This window comes from Typopeltis vanoorti, chromosome 5 (genome assembly GCF_054136105.1).
Source record: "Typopeltis vanoorti isolate ZY-2024b chromosome 5, IOZ_Tvanoo_1.0, whole genome shotgun sequence".
NCBI lineage: Eukaryota > Metazoa > Arthropoda > Arachnida > Uropygi > Thelyphonidae > Typopeltis > Typopeltis vanoorti.
The window spans coordinates 13,509,308-13,533,751 of NC_143553.1; the positions used below are offsets into that span (position 1 = coordinate 13,509,308).

General features: G+C 37.1%; 1 protein-coding gene across 4 annotated transcripts in view; it reads right to left on the reverse strand.

The window, feature by feature from the left end:
• LOC150106232 (voltage-dependent calcium channel subunit alpha-2/delta-3-like) overlaps window positions 1-24,444 on the reverse strand; it is a 2,133,114-nt gene that overhangs the window by 59,695 nt on the left and 2,048,975 nt on the right. For 3 of the 4 annotated variants that reach the window (XM_090393049.1, XM_090393047.1, XM_090393050.1), the window contains one exon: window positions 16,493-17,318. In XM_090393049.1, the coding sequence (XP_090249175.1) occupies window positions 17,208-17,318 (111 nt within the window). In that variant the 3' untranslated portion in view covers window positions 16,493-17,207. Of the gene's footprint in view, window positions 1-16,163; window positions 16,254-16,492; window positions 17,319-24,444 lie in introns of those variants that run through there. The other variant, XM_090393048.1, reaches the window with a different exon arrangement.

Genomic DNA, 24,444 nt, shown 5'->3' on the forward strand with positions numbered 1-24,444 from the left:
TACAGTTGCTGTTTGATTTCATTAGTCATTTAATGACTAATGAAAATGCTACATGATTTGACGGAAACATCAAATTGTGTAATATTTTCATTTGAGATGTACAGTTTGACATTGTTGTTGTTGATAAATATTTCTTAACTAGATCATGTGCACTTTACTAATCTCTCTCCCCATTCAAAGTTTTCTATCAATATAACTGTTCCAAGCTTTATAAGACTATTATAATCACATGTCTTATCATTCCACCCAAATCCCATTTTCTTTTATACTTCCACTTTTCTATTCATCCAACTGGGGCAAGGATGATATGTAGCAAGGTTTATGTATAAGCTAGACAAGCTACAACTTAGGGGCTCATATCATTACAACAGACTCCAAAAAGCTATTAAACATAAAATTTACTCAGTAGAGAAGAGAGGAGGGGGGGGGGGGGCTCTTAAAAGTTATGGCTTAGAGACCAGCACAGTACAATCAGCAGATCTTTTGATGCATGCGTCAAATCAAAAACTTTGATCATAGTGTTCCTTCACATGCTGCCTAAGCAATTTGTTCTAAAGAATTCCAGAAATCCAGTTCCCTTATCACTGCATGCTGTTTCCTCTGCCAAATTTATATTGTTTTAGTTATTTTGCTACATTTAGTTTAATGAGTACTATGAAATTTTTTAACTATTTCAATATAACAGCAGAGGAAACAGTATTCAGAAATAAGGAGACTGAATTTTTTTAATTCTTGAGGGACAAATGTCTTATTATTATTATTATTAACATCTGACCTCCATGGAGTTGGAGACTCACTGTGGGAGGTGCACACTATTGCACACAATACTCATCCAACCATGCCTTTAACTGATTCAACATGTCTACATTCACAACACACTCAAGCAATGCATTCCACTCACCAACCACTCTCCATGCAAATAACCTCCTTCTAACTCCTCTGCTCACACTCTCCTTATACAGTTTACAGTGATGGTCACTTGTTCTACCCCCCTTTCCCATTCTATGAAAAATCTCTTCCATGTCAACCTGATAACAACCCCTGACTAGCTTATATGTCTCAATCATATCTCACCCTCTTCCTCCACATTCCAAAGACTACTGACCACCTTTGTGAATTTTCTTTGGACCCTTTCCAACATATCGTCGTCACCATGAAAACATGGCGACCAATTATGTGCACAATAATCCATTTGAGGCCTGATCAAGGCCTTATACAATAATAATTTCTCTATTTCTGCATGTCAGAATCCTCTGCATCACTGCCATCATCTGATGTGATGTCTTCACAATTTTTGCAATGTGGTCCCAGAATTTCAGGTCCCTGTCCATCATTACTCCTAGATCTCTCATCTCCTCTACTTCCTTTAAAGTTTTCTGCACCAAGTGTATGCCTTGTATCCCATCGTTGCTTACCAAATCTCAAAACCTTACACTTTGCAACATTGAACTGATAGTTCCACTTACCTTCCCATTCATGCAATCTATTCAAGTCCTCTTGTAAGGCCATAACATCCGCTTGACTCTGCATCATTCTCCCCAGTTTTGAATCAGCTGCAAACTGCTACATATCACTAATTAAACCCATCCCAATATCATTAACATAGAAATTGAACAACAATCGCCCCAAAACCGACCCCTACGACACACCACTAGTGACATTTCTCTTTCAGGATACTACACCCCCATATACAACTTTCTGATATCTATCCGACAGCCAGTCACTGATCTAACTGAGATGTCTGATATCTATTCCATCTGTTGCAATTTATTTAAGAGCTTGTCGTGTAGCAGTCTATCAAAAGCCTCTGCAAAATCTAAGTACACCACTGTATATGCATCTCCCCTGTCCAAGGTATTTGTTACCTTGTTATAGTACATAAGTAAGTTAGTGAAACATGATCTCCCCTTAACAAACCAATACTGATAACCACAGAGAATATTGCTATTATCAAACCTCTCACCAATCTCTCCAGTACCTTCAACACAACTCCAGATATACAGACTGGCCTATAATTTGAAGCTACAACCTTATCACCACCTTTATGCAGTGGAGCAATTTTACTCTCATTTCAAAATTGTGCTGTTCCAAGACTTTTATTAAACAGGCATGCCAATACTACTGCCAATACCCTGGAGTATTCCCTTAAGATGCATGGTGATATGTCATCATATCCTATCGCCTTATTGAAATCAAGTTTATTTATTTCCACAGATATCTCCTGATCATCCTCTCCCATGTCCTCTACACTTCAGCTCTTCATGATTCCATCCTGATCAGGGTGGAATCAAAACCATGATTCCGCTCTGATCTGGATAAAACACCCTTATAAGCTGATCACTGAATTCATCAACAATGTCCTCTGCAGCAGTTACTATTCTACCACTTTCATCCATTAACTTCATCTTAACATGATCATTCTTCTTCCACCTGCCACATATCTGAAAAACTCTCTAGGGTTTATCATTGTCTGATTTGCCAATTTCTTCTCATACTCTACTTTTGATTTACTTATTAACTGAGTCACTCTACTGGCTTGTTCTTTATTATTATAATTATTATTACCGCAATACACCATGGAGTCAAAGACTCATTATTATTACGTATAGATGAGTCTTTGATTGATCTAGGAGGCCCTTTTATCATACACAGAGCTCATCATACCATGCCTTAAACACACTCAAATTCTCTGCAGACACCACACTCTCAGGCAAGGCATTCCAATCATTCACAACTCTGCATACAAAAAAACTCTGCTTCTCACTCCCCTGCTCGCACCTTCTTTATAAAGTTTTCAGGGATTACCTATGGTTTTCCCCTAATCTCCCCTGTTTCCAACACTGATCCTATAACAATCCTTTACTAACTTGTAGGTCTCTATCATAGCTTCCCTCTTCTTCCTATCCACTAGACTCTGTAAATTTAATATTCTCAATCTTTCCTAATATTCGACATTCCTGAGGTCAAAAACTACCTCAGTCAGTCACCTCTGGACACCTTCCACCATCTCTTCGAAAACCAGGTGACCAAATCTAGACACAATAGTCCATGTGTGGCTTAATCAAAGCCTTATACAATGGAACAAGAATCTCTCTACTTCTACAAGTCAGTGTCCTTCGCATCATTCCCAGAAGCCTTTGTGTTGTCTTCACAATTTTGGCAATGTGTCACCTAAATTTCAGATCCTTATCCACTATCACCCCCAGATCACTTATTTCCTCCAATTCCGAAAATATATCCTACCAAGCATAAACTCTGCTTTTCATCTTTGGTTTCCATATTTTAAAACCTTACATTTTGCAACATTGAACTCACATCCCCAGTCCCATGCCCAATCACTCAATTTATTCAAGTCTTCTTATAAGGCCACAACATATTCTCTACTCTTCATGGTTCATCCCAACTTTCCATCATCTGCAAAAAACCGAATATCTCCATCCAAAACTTAACCAATATCATTAAACAGTAAAACATAAACAGTAATGACCCTAAAACAGACCCCTGAGGCATACCACTAGTGACCAGATAGCCAGTCTCCAATCTAGTACACTAATCTAATATCCAACCCTATCCGCTCTAGTTTGACTATCAACTTATCATGTGGTAATCTATCAAAAGCCTTTGTGAAATCTAACTATATTATTGTGTAATCTCCTCTGTCCAAGGAAGTAGTCACCTTGTTGTAATAAGTAAGTAGATAACTAAAACATGACCTCCCTTTAGAATTCCATGTTGTTCATCAAAGATAATACCATTGTTGTTAACCCAATTCTGGATCCTAATCCTCATAAGTTTCTACAACAACTTAACTACAACACCTGACACACAGATAGGCCTATAGTTTGATGCTTGAGTTCTATCACCCTCCCTTTATGAAGTGGCACAATCTTGCCCTCCTTCAATCCTTAGGAACTTGACTGAGTGCAAGACTCGTATTAAAAAAATATGTCAAGGCCAGCGTTCAACTCCATGGCACATTCCTTCAGAATACATGGTATATTATCAAGTCCCACAGCCTTATTAACATGAAGTTTGCTCAACTCCCCATCCACCTCTTGCTCACTTACAGTCAGTCTATCTTCCTCATCATCAACTGCTCTCAATCTTTCCATGTGAGTCACATTCACAAGATTGAAAGACCTTTATGAACTTCTCATTAAGTATCTCCACCACACCTTCTGCAACAGCTGTCTTTATATTATTTTCTCCAATCAATGTCATCCTTCCATAATCATTCTTCCTTTTGCTGGCTACATATTGAAAGAACTCCTTAGGATTCTTTTTGGCTTCATTAGCTAACTACTATTCTTACCTCACTTTAGCTACCCTCACCAACAAGTCACCTATCTTGCTTGGTCTTTGTAATCCTCACGGAATTGGTTATTTTCTCTTCTCTTATGCTACCTCCATAATGCCCTTTTTCTCTGTATCGGTGACTGCTTCCTTAATCTCTTTATTCATCCATTTAACCTTCTCACGTTTGGAATACATTTAGACATTTCATCTACTAGATAGTTTTTGAAAATCCCCCAAGCTGCATTGATCTCTTTTGTAGCTAATTCCTTATTCCATGCTCCTGCAAGCATTTTCCTGAGCTCTTCACAATCACCCCCCCCCCCTTGTAGTTCCACATATACCTTTTTTTCTCACAGAGGTCCTCACACTGCTGGCAACCATCCAGTAATCACTTCATGGTCACTCTCAGTAATTGGTGGGTGATTTGACTCATATTTATAATTACATCCTCTGATGAGATGACCAAATCAAAGACCCTCAATCCTCTCATGACCTCTGTTACATACTGTCTGAGGTAGTTATACCTCAAAATCTCGATAAACTCATTTTTTACTTCCAGTTGCTATCTCATCATTCCAGTCTATATTGCCATAATTAAATTCGCCCATAATGATCACTCTTTTCACATTTGCTTGGCTAATTTGATTGTACATTTTATTATCACTACTGTCCACATTACCTGGTCTATAACAACATCCAACCAAGTATTTCATTCCATTCACCTCTATCTCACACCATACTGCCTCAAAACCACTGGCACTATTTCCATCTTGCATCTCTACTTTCTATGAACATAACTCTTTCTCTATCATCAATAGCACTCTACTCCTTCCCTTTTTATCCCTTCTGGCCGTATAGGAGACACATTGCCACAATTTTGGCAACGTGTCCCCTAATTTTCAGATCCTTATCCACTATCACCCCAAGATCTCTTATTTACTCCACCTCCGACAATACATCCCCACTAAACATAAATTCTACATCCCATCTTTTTTTTCTCAAATTTTAAAACCTTACATTTTGCAACATTGAATTCATATCCACATTTTCATGCCCAATCACTCAATTTATTCAAGTCTTCTTGTAAGGCCACAACATTTTCACTACTCTTCATGGTTCATCCAAACTGTGCATCATCTACAAACAACTGAATATCTCTGTCCAGATCTTCGCCAATATCATTAACATACAAGTTAAACAGTACTGGCCCTTTCCAAAGCACTTTCTTTTTCCAGATTTCATGCTTAAGATCCACATTTATCCATTTTACACCTATCTTATTCAGCCTTTTGGCCTTCAGGATACATTCACATATTGATGCTGTTATGTATTTCTTTGTCAGTTTACATGCAGCATTTATTTCCTTACTGCTCAACTCCTTGTTCCATGTTATAGATTGAAGATGCCTCCTAAGCTTGTTATAATCACCAGCCTTAAAATTCCACATATATCCTTTCCTCACAAATGTCTGCATATGACTAGCTACTATATATATGTGTATTTCATGATCACTTGAGTGATCATGAAGTACACATATATATAGTAGCTGGTGAGTACTTCATACAGGTGAGTACTTCATCATCACTTTCACAACTATAGGTGAGTACTTCATGATCACTTTCACAACTGGAGGAAAGGGTGAAACCCATTTCGCCATTACATCCTCCAATGAAATGATCAGATCTAGAACTCTCAATCCTTGCATGTCCTGCTTTATGTGCTGCCTGAGATAGTTATCTCTCAAGAACTCGAGAAATTCATTTTCCTTATTTCCAAATTCTATCTCTTCATTCCAGTCTATACTGCCATAATTAAAATCAACCATAATAATTACCCTTCCTTTGTTCACTAATTCAAGTTGTTTGTAGATTTCTTCATCATCACCCTACACATTCCCAGGCCAACAACATCCAACTAAATTTTCCTCTCAACCTCCAAGTTACACCAAACTGCCTCGTAACCATTGCTACTATTTCTCACTTTCATGTCTACCTTATGTGTACTCAATTCCCCTGCTATCATCAGCAGCATTCCCCCCTCCCTTCTTGCCCTTTCTATCCTTGTGAAAAAGACTGTATCCTTCCATTTCTATTTCCATTACGATATCATCTTCATTCATTCATGTCTTAGGCAAAATATTTTTTTTTTGTTGTTGTTATAGATTGAATGCACAAATCATGAGTTTTTGATTGGCCATAGCATTAGATGATCTGATTGTAACTGACATGTTATCCCAGACTCTGGTCAGTTAGAGTGACCATGTAGTCTTGACTTTGTAGTATATATTGATATATGGAAGTATCAGCAAGGTAGTAGTTTATGTAGAATTACATGGCAGGTGATTGTAATACTCTTTGAAATCATGAAAGACTCTAAAGGGAAGAGAGAAAACGAGATCAGCCATGGATGGGAACCAGTTAAGAAATATTTATCAGAAGCAATGGCAAAATTGTTTACCTCAAGTGAAAAGCATAACATGATTGGCATAAAGTGAATTGCTTAATGGAATCAAACAGCAACTAGAGATGAAAAAAAGGCTAAGAAAAAGTATATATATAGAAAGAAGGTAGAGAGTAATGTATTAGGAATATGACTCAAGCCAAGAAAGTGAATGTATAGTAATGAAAATAAGATTGGAATACAAAGAGACTAGTATTGTGGTTAGTTATCCACAATACTTTCTAGTATTATGGACAAATGATCTTGTTAAATGGAGATAAGTTAAGTGACTAATGCATATTACATAGTTGAGTTGTTAAGTGATCATTAATTAGGACAAATATCCTCCAGAGAAAGTTAATTTTTATTCCTATAGAGATAGAGAAGACAGGAAGTTTAGCAATACATGAGAATAAGTCAAATGTTCAGTACTCTAGAACTCAATAAGGTAGTGCACTCATATTTGTTCAGGTTAAGATAGTTTGTTAGGATAGAAGTAAATTTGAGAAAAGCCTCTCACTCCACTACTTACTCTTCTAAACACCTCTCACTCTTACTCCACTAGATCAAATTTAAATTTGCTCTAGTGGAGTAAGGTAGCTTTTTTTTTTTTTTTTTTTTTTAAATCAGGTCCTGTGGCAGGTATTGAGGACATAATTTGCTAAATCTGAGCATCCCTAGTGATGGGATAGAAATGGATGTAGTCTTCATGCTCTGATATCCTAATGTTCAGTGTCCCTCTAGTTTGGTCATAGCAGGAAAGGCTGCAGCTGTAGGGTACCTGGTAAATCCCCAGGTATGTCCAGAAGTTGCAGCTAGTGTTTAGTAGAGCAGATAAGGGATGCTAACATTAGAATAGTTTGTAAGTGGTCACGGATTGTAGTTTTTATGATCATGGCAACCTTTTCAGATGTCCCCCAGATATATGGAATAGTGATGGATTTGCTATAATCTCTTTTTGAAGTATGGAAGGGAATACAGGATGTTGGTATTCTTTTTATCTGGTGTGGGGATGGCCATTAGCTTGAAAGGTGTTTTGTATGTGGCTGGGTTCGGTATGAGTACAGCATTATTAGAGCAAATCAATTTAGCATGATAAAAACTAGCTTGTGGGCTAGTTTTTATCATGCCATATTGTGGTGTTGGTGGATGTATTTACCTGTATGTGTAAGAGGGAGGAATTTCTGTAGATGATGAAGGCCAAGTATCCATCTGGTTGTCTTATAACTAGGTTATCTAGAAAGGGTAGATTGTTGTTATTTTCTCTTTCCATACTGAATTGGATTCTTAGATGTTGACCATACAAATGGGAAAGAAAAATGTTTAGGATGTTCAGGCCATGTGGCCAAATTGCGAACACATTGTGTACATAGTGTAGCCAATAGCAGGTTTTTTTGAGGGGGGGAGTTCAAGGCATTTTTTTTAAACATCTCTATAAAAAAAGTTTGTTGGGGAGGAGGAGAAAGAGGAGAGCCTATGGCAGTACCCTCTATTTGTTTGTAGAATTTTCCTTGCTAAACAAAATAGTCTGAGTTCTTAGGGAACTGAAACAGAGCTGAGATATCAGGAGGAAATTCTGTTTGGAGCAAATCAAAGGTATCTTTAAATGGAACATTCATAAATAGGGAGGGTATGTCAAAACTGACCATTAAGTTAGTGCTAAGGAGGGTGAGGTCTCGTATACTGGACTTAAAGTGGGCCGAGTTTTTTTATATGTGAAGAGGTGTTACCAGTAATACAAGACAGCACTTTGTCTAAATGTTTGGCTAATTTGTAGGTGGGTGAGTCTATGTCTCCTGCAACTGGGGTAGTGGTACATTTTGTCTATGCATTTTCAGAAACCTTTATTTGTGAAGATCTTTCACTTAAAAACACCTCTGATCTAATCCAAGCAGAAGTTTCTCCCCATATCTTATGAAAGGAAACTGTGAGCAAGAGGGTGAGGAGTGGTTTCTTTGCATGGAGGGTGGTTGAACCGTGGAATGCATTGCCTGATGGAGTGGTGAGAGCGAGAACGATCAGGGTTTAAGGAGTTGTATGATAGACTTTGTGTTTCTTAGGGGGGACCTGCCTTCGATGAGTCTTGACAGACTTTATGTTCTTAGGAAGGACCTCCCACGATGAGTCTTTTGACTCCATGGAGGCCTGAATAATAATAATAATAATAATAATCTCAGCTCTGCTTCAGTTTACTATGAACTCAGGCTATTTTACTTGCCAAGGGAAAATTCTACAAACAAATAGTAGGTACAACCATGAACTTTCCTCTTTATCATCCCCTTCCCCAAAAAAGCTTCTTTTTGGAGAAGTTTAAAAAGAATGCCTTAAACTTTGCCTATCCCTGGTAAATGTGGCGGTCGAGTTAAGCTAGTCTAGAAAACGTGTTTTTAAAGTTAAATATAGTGTGGCTTTTTGTCACAAATTGTGCTAAAATTGTGCATCGGTTAGAAACAAGTGTCCTTCAGTGGTATTATTGTTTAGAACTGTGTTGTATATATTGTGTTTTCACTGCCGTTTGTTTCACTATATCAACGTGTAAAGATGGCGTCCAACAAGAAACGTATGTCAGCGGCGCGCAGGACTTCTACTACTACACGAAAGGCTGGCTCAGCGTTAGATTTTTCGCAATGGATGCGTTGCGGAAACTGCTACATGTATGCACCGAAAAATGTGAAGGATCTGTGGTCGGTCTGGCAAAATGAAAAGAAAGAAAATGTCGACGTATGTGAGAAGTGTCGGGATAGGCTGGAGCGTTTAGGAATGGAAGCTGACATCGGGACCGTAGCGGAAGAACTTCGGCGGGAGTTTATGAAAATGAAAAATGACCTTCATCTTCTTCATGAGGAAGTGGAAGTGATCGGTAAGGAGATACTGGAAGTTAAAGCTGAGTTTAATGTGTTAAACAGAGAAATTAGGACTATAGAGATTACTTTAGCTGAAGTAACTAGAACAGGATTACATATGGGTGAGTCTTTGGTGAATGATTCAGTAATAAATAGTATGGGAGTGATTGGGAGTCAACATAATAAAACCACAAGTGGCCAAGAAGAAATGAGATGTAGTGAGAGTGGGGGAGTAAGTAATAGAGAGTTGAGTAATGAAGCTGGGAGAGTCATGCTGAATAGTGTAGAGAATGAGTCCATGAGTGTGAACTTGAATGAAGTTAATAGTGGTAAAATATATGGTGATTCTATGATTAAGGGTATGGAGAGTGGTATGCATGAGGAGTGCTTGGCTGATGGTACAATAGAAAGAGTGGCTTTAGCAATAAAGAGAGGGCATGAAACAGACAAGATGATAGTTATGGTGGGTACGAATGACCTGAGAGGTAGTATAAATCGGGTAGGAAAAGATTTAAGAACATTATTAGATATTGTGAAGAGGAAAAGTGTCAATGGGAGAATAGTGTGTGTGCTGCCTCGTTTTGACAATTACGAGTTAAGTAGACGAGCAATGATAATGAATGATATGATTGCAAGAATGTGCAGAAAAAGAGGTCTGGAGTTTGTTGATGTTTGGAGTGTGTTTGAAGGGAAAAGGCAGTTGTATGCTAGAGATGGACTGCATCTTAACATGGAAGGACATAAGAGATTGAAGAAGTTATTGTTTTCTGAACAGGTTGAAGTTATTGGGCAGGGAAACTAATATTGAAAAGGTTGAGTGTAAGAGAGAGAAACTTTAGCACTGATTGTGTATTTATTGATCCTTATAGGCAGAATAAATTGCAGAAGAGAGGGGAAAAAAATCGGCATAGGACTACGGTAGTTAGTGACTTATATATCAGTTCTAAAGCCGGTACAAGATCTAGAGGGAATCTGCAATTTTTGTATACCAATGCTAGAAGCATTAGAAATAAGAGAGAAGAATTTTTGGCATTAGTCAGTGAAATCTCACCAAAAGTTGTAGGCATTAGTGAAACTTGGCTGTCAGCAGAAGATGTGGTCACTGGAATTGAATGTGATGGGTACAGTATTTTCAGGGAGGATAGAGAAGATAGAACAGGAGGAGGAGTACTGTTGATGATAGCTGATGTGTTGCAGCCAAAGAAAGTAGTATATCATGATGATAGACATGTGAATGAGAGTTCATTTGAGGCAGTCTGGTGCGAAATAGTGACCAACGCAACCAAATATACAGTTGGATGCTGCTATAGGCCAGGGAGTACAGGGGGAGATATTGAATTCATGCATCAGCAACTTAGTGCAATGAGTGAAGGCTTAGTGATTATTATGGGGGATTTTAATTATGGTGATATCAATTGGAAGGAGGAAATATCACGTAGCAAAAAGGAAATGGAGTTCATACATCTGCTACGAGATAATTACTTGAAACAGCACATGACTGAAGGGACACGTGGTGTGAGAGTGTTGGACCTGGTTATTGGTTCAGAGGTTATATGCATAAGTAAGGTGACCTCGTTACCTCCAGTTGGTGAAAGCGATCATGTGGTATTGACTTGGGAGGTTGCAAAATCTGTGGATTTTTCTATTAAGAAGGGGTATGTACGGAACTACAGGTTAGGCAATTATAACAAGCTTCGGAGTGAGCTTGCAGCCATCCCATGGCAGAACATATTGCAAGGGAAAGATGTTAGCAGTGCTTGGGATAAAATCAGCGGGTATCTGAGGAAAGCAATATCAGATTGTGTCCCCATGGTCAGGAGGTCAAACAAGGCAGGCATTAGATGGATGAGCAGTAGTATCAAGCTTGAACTACAAAAAAAGAAAATGTTATGGAGAACTTACAAGGAGAAGGGCGATCAGGACACCCATGAGCAGTACAAGGCTCAAGCTAGGAAGGTTACCAGCATAGTAAGAAAAGCTAAATCAGATTATGAGAAGACCTTAGCCAAAGAGATCAAGGGTAATCCCAAAGAGTTCTTCCGCTATGTGGCAAGTAAGAGGAAGAATGACTTCGGAAGGATAACCTTAGTGGGTGCTGATGGTATTGAGGTGACAAAATCAGATGTAATAGTCGAGTTACTGAGTGATCACTTCTCAAAAGTCTATCACCCAAGTGAGGATATCTCTATACCTATAGCAATACCTAATGTGAGAATTGAAGCTAAAGAATCAGAGGTATTAAATATATTGCGGAACTTAAATGCAAACACTGCGGTAGGTTTAGATGGAATATCAGCTCGGGTGTTGCGTGAATGTGCAAATGAATTGTCAACCCCTCTTACCTGGATATTTAATTTAAGTTTGAACTCTGGTATGGTCCCTAGGGAGTGGAAGTTAGGCAAAGTGGTTCCTTTGCATAAGGGTGGCTCTAAAACTGCAGTATTGAATTACAGACCAATCACCATCTCAGGAGTAGTGGTAAAAGTATTGGAAAAGTTGGTTAAAGACAAAATTCAAGAATGGGTGGATCAGGATATGATACTCTATAGAGGCCAACATGGTTTTGTTAAAGGTAGATCCTGCCTTAGCAATCTATTAACTATCCATAATAGAATAACATCAGAGTTGGACAAAGGAACTGGCTACACAGTGGTACTTCTGGATTTTGCTAAGGCTTTTGACAGGATACCCCATAGAACACTGTTACGCAAATTGGAGCAGATGGGAATGGATATTAAATTGGTGATATGGATAAGAGAATGGCTCAGGGAGAGATACCATAAGGTGGTGTATGGAGGAGCCGAGTCCAGAATGAGGCAGGTGACCAGTGGTGTGCCTCAGGGCTCTGTGCTTGGGCCAATGTTGTTTAATTTGTATATAAATGATATAGGAAACGGCTTAAAGGGAGATATTCAGTTGTTTGCTGATGATGCAAAGTTGTGTAGTGCAATAAAAAATCAAGCTGATGTTGAAAGTTTGCAGGAGGATTTAAATAAGCTGGTAAAATGGGCAAAAGAAAATGGATGTCAGTTCAATGTGGAAAAGTGTAAAGTCTTGCATTTTGGGATTAAAAGATTACCAGCTGTGTACTACATAGATGGAAAGGTACTCCAAGAGATTGATGAGGCTAGGGACTTAGGGGTATTGGTAGATAAGGAGATGAAGTTCAGAGGACACATTGCTAAGGTGTCCAAGATTGCACATAGGATTACTTGGTTGTTGAGGAACACACTGACATCCAGAGATAAAGAGGTTATTATTCCCTTTTATAAAGCATTGATACTTCCACATTTGGATTACTGTGCTCAGGTCTGGTCACCTGGATTCCTTGGAGATGAGGAGGCTGTGGAGAGGGTTCAGAGAAGAGTGACCAAGTTGGTGAGTGATATAAAAAATGCTCCCTACATTGAAAGATTGAGAGCTTGTGGATTGCAGAGATTGGTTGATAGGCGAAGAAGAGGGGATATGATAGAAACATTCAAATTACTAAAAGGTTTTTATAGGATTGATGCAGGGGAAATGTTTCAGCTGTGTGATAGTGATGGAAGAACAAGAGGTCATCTCTGGAAATTAAAGAAGAGTGTGGTTAACAAAGGTGAACAAGGTTTTTTGCCTGGAGGGTGGTGAATGAGTGGAATTCATTGCCTGACTTTGTTGTGAGCTCTTCATCTGTAAATGAATTCAAGAAGAGATATGACAGATATTGTTTTGCTAGTTTGGGTCTCCCGCGATGAGTCTACTGACTCCATGGAGATACCCGTAATAATAATAATAATAATAAAAAATCCCCAAACCAGGTATTGGCCATACTATATAACTACTGAACATCCTAAACACTTTTTTTCCCATTTGTATGGTCAATATCTAAGAATCCAATTCACTACAGAAATAGAAAGTAACAACAATCTACCTTTCCTAGATGCCCTAGTTATAAGACAACCAGAAGGATCCTTACTTTAATCATCTATAGAAATTTCTCCCTCTCTCACACACACACACAGGTAAATACATCCATCAACAGTCACATCGCCCTCCCCACACCCAACAATACTGCATGATAAAAACTTAGTCCACAGAGCAAATTGATTTGCTGCACTCACTACTGAATTCAACTACATACACAACACCTTTTTTTCCAACCTCCACCAGATAAAAGAACAGTAACACCCTCCCAAACATAGATTACAGCAAAGCAATTACTATAGCATACATCTAGGGGTAACTACTGAAAAGGTGGCCAAGATCCTAAAAAAATACAATCTTGTGACTACTACAAGTCACACGAAAAGTTAGTATCCTTCATCTATTCTCCAAAAGACCAGCTGGTCTACCAGGTACCTCTGCAGTTTCAACCTTTCCTACTATGACCAAACTGGCAGGGCAGCCAACATAAGAATATCAAAGCGCCAAGAGTACATGTTTTCACCACTACAGCTACTAAGGTTTAGCAGATCATGCCTTGGTTACTTCACAGGATCCAAAAAGTAATCTTACTCCACTGAAGCAAATGCAAATTTGAAATGATTTTCCTCAAAACTACTTCTGCACTCACAAACTATCCTAACCTAAACAAATATGGTTGCATAAAATTGCCTCTCTCATCTGCAGACGATCAGCCCAATTGCCAAGAGCACTCAACCAAAGCCAATATGTGGTGCAATTTTAGGACTATAGGCTTTGCTGCATTTCTACTGTTCATTTTCAGTCACTGAAATGGTCCTTGTGTGCACATGTTAATACAAGTGTATTCTTTGGCAAAATATTGGAAATAATAAGTAATAATTATTTAATTATTATATAGTTTATGTTGTTAATTTCCTTAAAATTGATTTTAAGGAAATTAACAACATTCTGTGTAATAATGTATAAGCAAAAGCACCAGAATTATTCCATGTTCCCTTTGATTTTTAAGTTACATCTTTAGAATGGTTTCATCTCATTTCATTGTCATTCAAGAATAGTTGATGATGTTTATTTGTTTGTTTCGTTTAAAATGTTACATATAATTGGACTGTTTGTAATTATTATGTAGTTTTTAAGATTTTTGGAGAAATTTGTAAGAACTCATGTACAGAATTGGGCAGATATTATTTATGCAGGCCAGGCACAGATTTGTTAAAGGATGCTCTTGTTTTAGTAATCTGGTTGCCTTTTACAACTGAGTAACAAGAGCAGTGGTAAAAGGGTAAGTGGTACATTGTCTTTTTTTTTTTTTTGTATTTTTCCAAGGCATTTGACAGGGTATCACATGACAAGTTGATTTTTAAGTTGCACCATATGAGTTTGGATATCAGGTTAGTGGATTGGATTGGTGATTGACTGCTCCCCAATATACAACTCAGAGAGTTGTATATTGGGGAGCAGTATCAGGGTGTAGGAAGGTTACAAGTGGAGTTCCACAGAGTTCAATCCTCAGACAATTGCTATTCAATCTTTATGTCGATGATATTGTTACAAGGACTACAGGGAGATGTTCAGTTGTTTGTAGATGATGTGAAACTCGGGAAGGTTATTAGTAATAGTGCTGACCTTTTGGCTCATCATGAGGATCTGAATAAGTTGGAAGGGTGGGCAAAGACATGGGGATGTCAGTGTAATGCAAATAAATGTAAGGTTTTAAAATTTGGGATCCACAGAAGGGATGCTTCATGCTCACTTGGTGAAGTTATACTGGAAGCAAGGGATCTTGGAGTGATTGTGGATAGAGATTTAAAGTTCCAGGGACATATTGCAAAGGCTGTGAAGACATTTCAGAGAACTGCAGCAATGTTAAGGAGACTGCTGAGAGAGGAAGAGATGAGGAGAGATAAAAGTGTGCTGGTTCTGTTGTATAAAGCTTTGATAAAATCACATCTGGATTTCTGTGCGCAGATCTGGTCACTGGGATTTGAAGCGGATGAAGTAACCTCGAAGAGAGAGAGAGATTGCAGACAGATAACAAAAATGATGTCAGGACTGTGCAACGTTGATTATGAGGAGAGACTGAGGACATTTGGACCGTAGAGTTTGATGAATAGAAGGTATAGGGAAGGGGCTTGCATTAACACTGAGATTTTTCATATGGAAGAATGAGGGAAAGGAACAAGGACAAGAGGCCATCCCACAAAGTTTTAAAAGGAGGCAGTCAGTAAAAGGATAAAAATAAGTTTTTTGCATGGAGAGTAGTAGGAGCATGGAATGCAATGCCTGAAAGGGTGGTGAACGTGCACACTGTGGATGATTTTAAGGAGTAATATGATAGACTTTGCGTTCAATAGTGTTACCTCACAAGATGAATCTTGTGATTCCATAGGAGTCAGGAAAATAATAATAATAATATAATATGTGGTCAAAACTTATTCAAGATTCTAAGTTAAAAAGGTTTTTCTAATTCAGAAGAATATGTAAAGGATAAGAACAGAGACATTTTGAAAGTTATAAAATCCCCCCCTCCTCCCTCCCTTACCCAGTTAAACAGATATTTGTATTTTCTTATGAACTGAACAAGAAATGGAGATGAAGTTTAATATCTGAAAGTGATGTCTTAAAATATCAAATGTTTCCATATGGTAACTTGCAAGACCTGTTTGTACTGTAATATCCTACCTTTATTTTTCTTAGTTGGCCAAAGAGAAATAATATATTCTAAACCACTGTACTCACTGCTTCAGACAATAGTAAGCTACAGTTGATTTGCTTAAATAAAAAAAAAAATTATATATATATATATATATATATATATATCAAACAAATATTTAATTTATGAATTAAATAACTGTATTGCATCCACATTCTAATTCATAAGTAGGTAAGATGATTGTTCATCACAGTAGTGGTGTTAACAAAACATTAAGATTATGATAAATGACAAAAAACACCAACCAATCATTCCATTACCCCAATCTGTGCATAACTTTTGTATTGCTTGCTGTGGATAAGATCATACAGATAAATGTGTTAAAATTGCAAACTTCATAACAAATTAATATTTTATCAGTTTTCAAAGGATAATTAACAGTGCAATACATTAAACCTAGTAGTTTAAAAGTTATATACATTTAAAACTTGTATAAAAATATTAATTTGGAAACAGAATTGTCCAACCAACAGAAGGACAATATTCATTAACAGGCAAAAGCTTTTCTAGCTACACTACAAAATTTTTGTACACAAGTGCATTTGGTGTGATGCATCATTTAATATAAAGTAATAACACAGAGAAAGAGCAAGAGATGTTTTCTCCATCAAGAATAATCTATGTACTGTTATGTGTTTTCTTTAATAGAAAACAGTTTTCCAAAATTAAAAAGAAAAGAAAAATCACAAGTAAAAAGGCTTTGCTATTCAGTCCACAATATACAATATAAAAAATTCTTCATTTAATGAGGAAATTGTTAATTTTTTGCCTAAAGCAGTGAGCAGAGATTATGCACTATTCAAACTAATTCAGATGGTTCGCATTCCATTTTTCCTACTCAGCAACAGAAGTTCCACTTTAATAAAGCAGTGCAAAGTCTTAGTAGGAATTGTGGAAGCAGAGTAGCAGTACAGAGCAGTGTAAGTGATGACACCCTCTTCCTGGCACCTGGAGTAATACAAGGCCTTGGCCTGTTGTAGAAGGCAGCAGTGACACTCATCAAACAAGGCTCTTCAAACAAGGAAGTACCCAACTAAGTGGACAAATAAGAGTCCTGTTACAACATAAATGGAACAAGTGTGGTGAGGAGGACTGCGGCCACACTGTCGCTGTATTTCTAATTCCTGAAATTTCACATAGAGATTATTAGTATAGAATGTTTTCTTAATACCTGATGATCATATATGATTTGTAACAGTCATTACAATAAACAGCAAAATAAGTTGAGCACATAAAGATTAACTATATAATAGAAAGAAAAAAATTTAATATTATGAAATGCTTCAAAAAACTCTTATAACAAAAGTCTGTGCAATATATTTTAGTGTCAAAAGTTTTTTTTTCATTTGGTTATACTATAAATTAAGGATGCCAAGAAATTATATTCTTGTTTTCATCCTTTATCCAAGTGTAAGCAAAGAAAGTTTGCCTTTGAAATAACTTTGTGACTACTTGTATACAGAGACTAATGACTTCACATCAATTGTCTTAGTATCCCATAATGCAATGTATATATCCTTATGAATATGTATAATGCTATGTATTATGGGGAGGGGAGTTTAATTAGGCATATTATTTTATTAATGATTCCATACTGATTCAGTATAATAGTCTCCTCCCTTACCTGAAGGGGGAATAGGTTCTGCGGATACCTGAAACTACGGATAGTACTGAACCCTATATATACTATGTTTTTTCCTATACATATATATCTATGATAAAGTTTAATTTATAAATTAGGCACACATATAATAACTACAGTAATACAATAGAACAATTATAACAACATACTGTAATAAAAGTTATCTGAATGTGAATGGAATCTTAGCAACCTCAACATACATTTTATTATTATTATTTATTTATTTATTATTTTATGAAGTCAAGAACTTTCACCTTTTCACTTCAAAGGAAACTTTACAGCTTTTTTTAGGCATATCTAGATTGCCAGCATCACTACTCTTGTGCTTTGGAGCCATTATTAAGTAAAATAAGGGTTACTTAAACACAAGCATTGCAATACCGCAACAGTGAATCTGATAGCTAAGAACTACTCAGAACAGTGTGCAATTTAAAACTTATGAGTTCTTTATTTCTGGAATTTTCCATTTAATATTTTCATACAGCTGCTAAGTGCCTAACAGGAGGGTAGCATATACAGTACAGCAAGGATACACTGGACAAAGGGGTGATTCACGTCCCAGGCGGGACCGCTAGATTTCATCACTTTACCCAGAACAGTACGCAATTTAAAACTTATAAATTATTCATTATTGGAATTTTCCATTTAATATTTTCAGGTCAGGGTTGACCACAGATAACTGAAATCATGGAAAGCGAACTCGTGGGTAAGAGGGAGACTATGGAATTCTCCACAATGCCTCATACCATACTGGATCAAAGGCCTTCTGAATATCTATAAAATTGTGATACCAAATATATTTCTCTCCAATGAGATGTACTGTAAATAAGTGAGCTATTCTACTCTTGTTTTTAGGGAACCTGCTTGGTTCTGTGAAAGTATACTTTCTATTTTTCTGTCAATCCTAGAGTTCAAGATTTTTAGGAAAATTTTGCTTGGATTAATGATTAAGCTGATAGTTCTATAATTGCTACATTTTTTGCTATAATCTTTTTTTAGGAATAGGAATCAGAACAGAGGTGCACCAATCTTTTGGTCATGCTTCATTGTTCCACACATCTTGACAAATTTTGAGCAGGGCATCAATGAAAAGTTCTACCCCCCCCTTGCTCTTTCTGTTGTTCTGAAGTTATTGCATCTATGCCCGGGACTTTTACATCTTAGCAATGACATTTTTTAGCAATCAAGCAGGAAACAGAAATTTCTTTGAATTATCAAAGAATTAAGTGCTGCTTCTAATTCTTTTATTAAAATAGGTAAGTCTTCTTCATCCAATGTCATTTGTATTATATCTTCAAGGTTTTGATCATTAAGACTACTACCTTCTGAGAAAAGGTTAACTGAGTAATCATGCCAACACTGCAAGATTTCATCCTTTCCAGTCAAAAGCCTGCCATTTTCATCATCAACTGACCAATTAGTATTAGTGAAAGGTTTTGTTAATCTACTCATTTGGAAAGCAACTAGGGTTGTTTCTTTGTAGTTCCTCTTCAATTTTTCCACATTTATTCAGAATCTGCTTAGTTTCAGTTATTTTAATTTTTTTCTTATCATTTTGTTTAGTTCTTTATATTTTCCCTGCTATTGTTATCCATGTTTATACTGGATTTTGAGGTTCTTCTCTGATCACAAGTCGTAAAATGTCTTCTGTAATCAGTTTGATTATGCTGTGAAATTTTTCTAGTATAGTGCTTCTAAACAGCTGCTTCTAAAATTGCTTTGGAAAATAGTTTTTATTTATTTCCACTATCCAAGGAAGGTACTCAAGAATTAGTAATTCTGAGATTTATATTATTCTCTACTATGAGATGATTCCAACTTCTCAACACTATATCTTTTTCTTTGTTTTTGCTTAGCTTTTATTTGTTTTAATTTTAGATTCAAGGTAACAATGGCATTTGATATTAACATACTGTAACATGGGATGGTGTTTTTTATTGATTACATGACCAGATAGTTCGAATATATTTTTTATTTTCAGGTTCTGTTTCCTGCTATGCTATTTTTTTGGTTCTAAGGGTAAGGGGAATCACAGCCATGATAATGTTCTTAAGTGCAGAAAATATAACATATAAATAAAATATAGCATCTCGAGGATATTCTACATGATGTGAAGCATTACTGAGACTATGATATCTCTCTGTCACACCCCATAATAAAAATGTGTCAAAAACAAATATATAAAAATCTAAAATCTAAAAACACAAACCAACTATTCAAAACCTCGTTGTGAAGGATGAATGGCGAGTAAAAAAAAAAAAAAAATCGAAAATAATGACTTGACTATTATTATTATATGTGGAGGTGGCACTAGAGTCACTGAAGCACGTGGCGGTGGATTTGAGCTGTGGTAATAATAGAGGGAACAAGAGGTTCAAGAGTTTTGGATTTGGTCATAGCATCAGATGAGCTGATAATAACTGAGATGACATCTCTCTCCCCAGTTGGAGAGAGAGAGTGACCATGTGGTTTTGAAATGAAGGATGAAGAGATATGCAGGAGTATCAAAGAAAAGGGAACATATGTGGAATTATAGGGTCATTGATTATAATAGTCTAGATATCAACTTGGGGCAGTTCCATGGAGGGCAGAATTGGAAGGCCAGGATATTATTAGTGCTTGGAAAATAGTGAAGGAATATTTGTTAGCAGCAATAGTTAGCTGTATTCCATGAGTGAAGAAGTGGACACAATTTGGTGTAAAGTGGATGACAAACTATATTAAACAGAACTGCAGGTGAAAAAGAGATTATGGAAGAGATATAAGGAGAGGGGGTGGAAAGCAGATGCATGAAGAATACAAGGCTCAGGTTAGGAGAGTGACTAGTATGATGAGGAAGGCAAAACTGGAATATTGGCACTAAGATCTAAAGAAAATCCTACAGAACTTTTTAACTATGTGGCCAGTAGAAGGAGAAATCATTGTGGAAGAATGGCATCGTGTGATAAAAATGGGAATGGAATGACAGATACACAGGACATAGTGGAGTTGTTCAATGAGCACTTTATAGGAGTATTTCATCCAGGAGAAGGTTTTAATACTAGATAGGTAAACCAGTTTAGAGGTGCAAGAGCATAGTCTGTTCCAAATACTGAGTACTTTTTATGTCAGTAAAGCAGTGCGACTGGATGGTATTTCACCATGGTTTCCCGAGAATGTGGTAAAGAACTGAAAGCTCCTTTAACCTGGCTTTTCACTGAAAGTCTGGCTATGGGAAAGGTACCCAAGGAATGGAAGGAAGAAGATAGTGCCATTGCATAAGGGTGGTGGCAGACTGGAAGTGTCTAATTATAGGCCAATTTGTGTGTCATCAGTAGTTGTTAAGATCTTGGAAAAATTAGTGAGGGACTATATACAGCATTGAGCAGATGACGGTAACGTTATCTGTGAAAATCAACATGGATTTGCTAAGGGGCGCTCTTGTTTAAGTAATATGATTGCCTTTTATAATAAAGTGACAAGAGCAGTTGATGAGGGAAAGGCATACACAGTCATTTTTTTGGATTTTGCAAAGGCATTTGACAGGGTACTACATGATAAGCTGATATTTAAGTTAGCACATGGATTTAGATGTCAGGTTAGTCAACCGGATTCAGGATTGGCTGTCTGATAGGTATCAGAGAGTTGTGTATGGTGGGGCAATATCAACAAAGATATTGCAGAAGATTACAAATGATGTTCCACAGGACTAAGTACTAGGACCTGTATTGTTTAACCTTTATATCAATGACATTGTCAGTGGATTGCAAGGGGATATTCAGTTGTTTGCAGATGATATGAAGATGGGAAGGGTTATTAGTAAGAGTACAAATGTGGCAGCCCTGCAAGAAGATTTGAATAAACTAGAGAGATGGACAAATGAATGGGGGTCTCGGTTTAATACAGCAAAATGTAAAGTCTTGAGGTTTGGGACACATTGATGGGACGCTGCATACTCTATTGGAGGAGCTATACTGGAGGAAGTAGGGGAGACAAGAGATCTGGGGGTGATGATCATTGGAAAACTGAAATTCAGTGGGCATATTGCAAAGGTGGTGAAGGTAACTCAGAGGATTGTGGCAATACTGAGAAGGACGCTGACCTGCAGAGATAAAATAGTTATCATTCCGTTATATAAGACCCTGATCAGACCACATTTACACTATTGTTCTCAGATTCGGTCCCCGATTCTGAAAACGTTCAAATCTGACCGATTTGAAGGGGATAAATTAACTGTGGAAAAGATGCAGAGGCGGATAACAAAGATAGTGTCAGGACTGTACAGTGTTAATTATGAGGATCAGCTGAGGGAATGTGGACTGCAGAGTTTGGTGGATAGATGAAGGAAAGGTGATATGATCGTGACTTTTAAACTGTTGAGAGGAAGTTACAGGGACACTTTGGAGTTCTTTCTCTTGTGGAGCAGCGGGAAGGAGCAATGACAAGGGGCCATACCGGAAAGTACGAAAGGAAGCTGTGATCAAGAGGGTGAGGAGTGGTTTCTTTGCGTGGAGGGTGGTGGAACTGTGGAATGTATTGCATGATAGAGTGGTGAGAGCAAGAATGGTCAGTGAGTTCAAGGAGTGGTATGATAGACTTTGTGTTTCCTAGGAAGGACCTCTTGCTATGAGTCTCTTGTCTCCATGGAGGTCTGAATAATAATAATTATTATCATTATTTTATTATTATATATTATTATTATTATTCCCAAACTCCATTGACTCATACAACCGATTGTTCATATATTATTCATGTTCAAATATTTTCACTAGACTTGTTAAATGTTATTACTTGTTTTCTAGATTTTTAGTTTATTCATGTAATTATTCTGATGATGTGAAACAAAAGAATTTTTATGCAATGAGTCAAGAAAATGAAAATATAGTTTATTTTATTATTATTTTTATTAACACCAGCCCTTCACGGAGTCTAAAGACTCACTGTGGCAAACCCTTTTACACATAATGTGCATCAAATCATGCTTTAAACTCATTAATTGTATCTGCATTCCCCACAATATCTCAGGAAAGCATTCCACTGATCAACCACTCTCTATGCAAAGAACCAACTTGTTATGTCAATTCTCACATCTTCCTTATACAACTTCCAAGTATGTCCCCTAGCTCTATACCTTTCCCACATTCTATAAAAAATTTCTTTCATGGCAATGATGTGGAGGATCCTGGCATGCAGAAATAGAGAGGTTATGGTGTCATTGTATCATATGGATTACTGTGTACAGATTTGGTTGCCAGGTTTTCATGGTGACAAGGGTATGTTGGAAAGGGTCCAGAGAAGATTCACAAAGGTGGTCAGTGGTATTTGGAATGTTGAGTACGAGGACAGACTGAAAGAATGTAAGTTGCAAAGCCTCGTGAATAGGATTAAGGGAGGGAATATGATTGAGACATATAAGCTAGTCAGGAGTTATCAGGTTGACATGGAAGAGATTTTTCATAGAATGTGTGTGTGGAGAGGGTGTGGAACAAGAGGCCATCGCTGGAAACTGTATAAGAAGGGTGTGAGAAGAGAAGTAGGTTCTTTGCATGGAGAGTGGCTGGTGAGTGTAATGCATTGCCTGAGTGTGTTGTGGGTGTAGACACATTGAATCAGTTTAAAGCATGTTTGGACAAGCATTGTGTGCAATAGTGTGTGCTTCCCACGATGAGTCTCTGACTCCATGGAGGTCAAATTTTAATAATAATAATAATAATAATAACATCAGATTTGAAGTCCTATAGATTGTTTTGTTTAAAACACATAAGACAATAGAAAGAATGAATAGAGAAAAAAATATTCTGTGATTTTGGATTTGAATTGTGAATGACTGTTGAATAGTGGCCACGAGTGGTTTAACATATTTAGAAATGAGACTGGAAAGGAAATATAGATGTCAAACTGTGATGAAAAGTGACTGTGAAAATATTTGTGGAAAATGGAAGCAACAGAAACTAAATGTCTGTGTGAGTGAGAATAAAATTAACCAGTGAGAAATGGGCAAACTAACCTAATTTCCTCCTTCAGGACTTGAGTTATTTTTGAAAGTTCTCATAGTCCACTCCAAATGTGAGTCCAGTGTTCAATTGTTGGATGAACTTGAGATTTTGTACAGAGTTAACAGCTATGCAGTGGTAAAATAATGCCTTAAGGAAAAAGAGAAAACCTAATTTTTGATGCTAAGGAGACAATATGATATGCTTATGACAAGAGATTGAAGGTTTGAATAATCACAAGAATAGAAATTTCATTTACTGAAATAGAGAGCCAAAAGGCTTCACTTCAGCGATGCAAAATTATTCAAATTAAGTGGATACTGAATCCAACATTATTTCGAAGCCGAATATAGAAACTATAAAAGTTTTGGTGGATCCAAGCATAAGCAAACCTTTCATGACAGGAGCAACTCGTAGTAAAGGTGGAGTAAGCTCTGATCACCATCCTTAGTATTTTCCCATAATGTAAAACACATCTCCTCGTTATGAAAGATTTGCTTACGCTTGGATCCGCCGACACTTTTATAGTTTCTATATTTGGCACGAAACTCTTGTAGTTTCTCTGTTCGGCTTTGAAATAATGTTGGATTCAATATCCATTTAATTTGAATAATTTTGCATCGCTGAAGTGAAGCC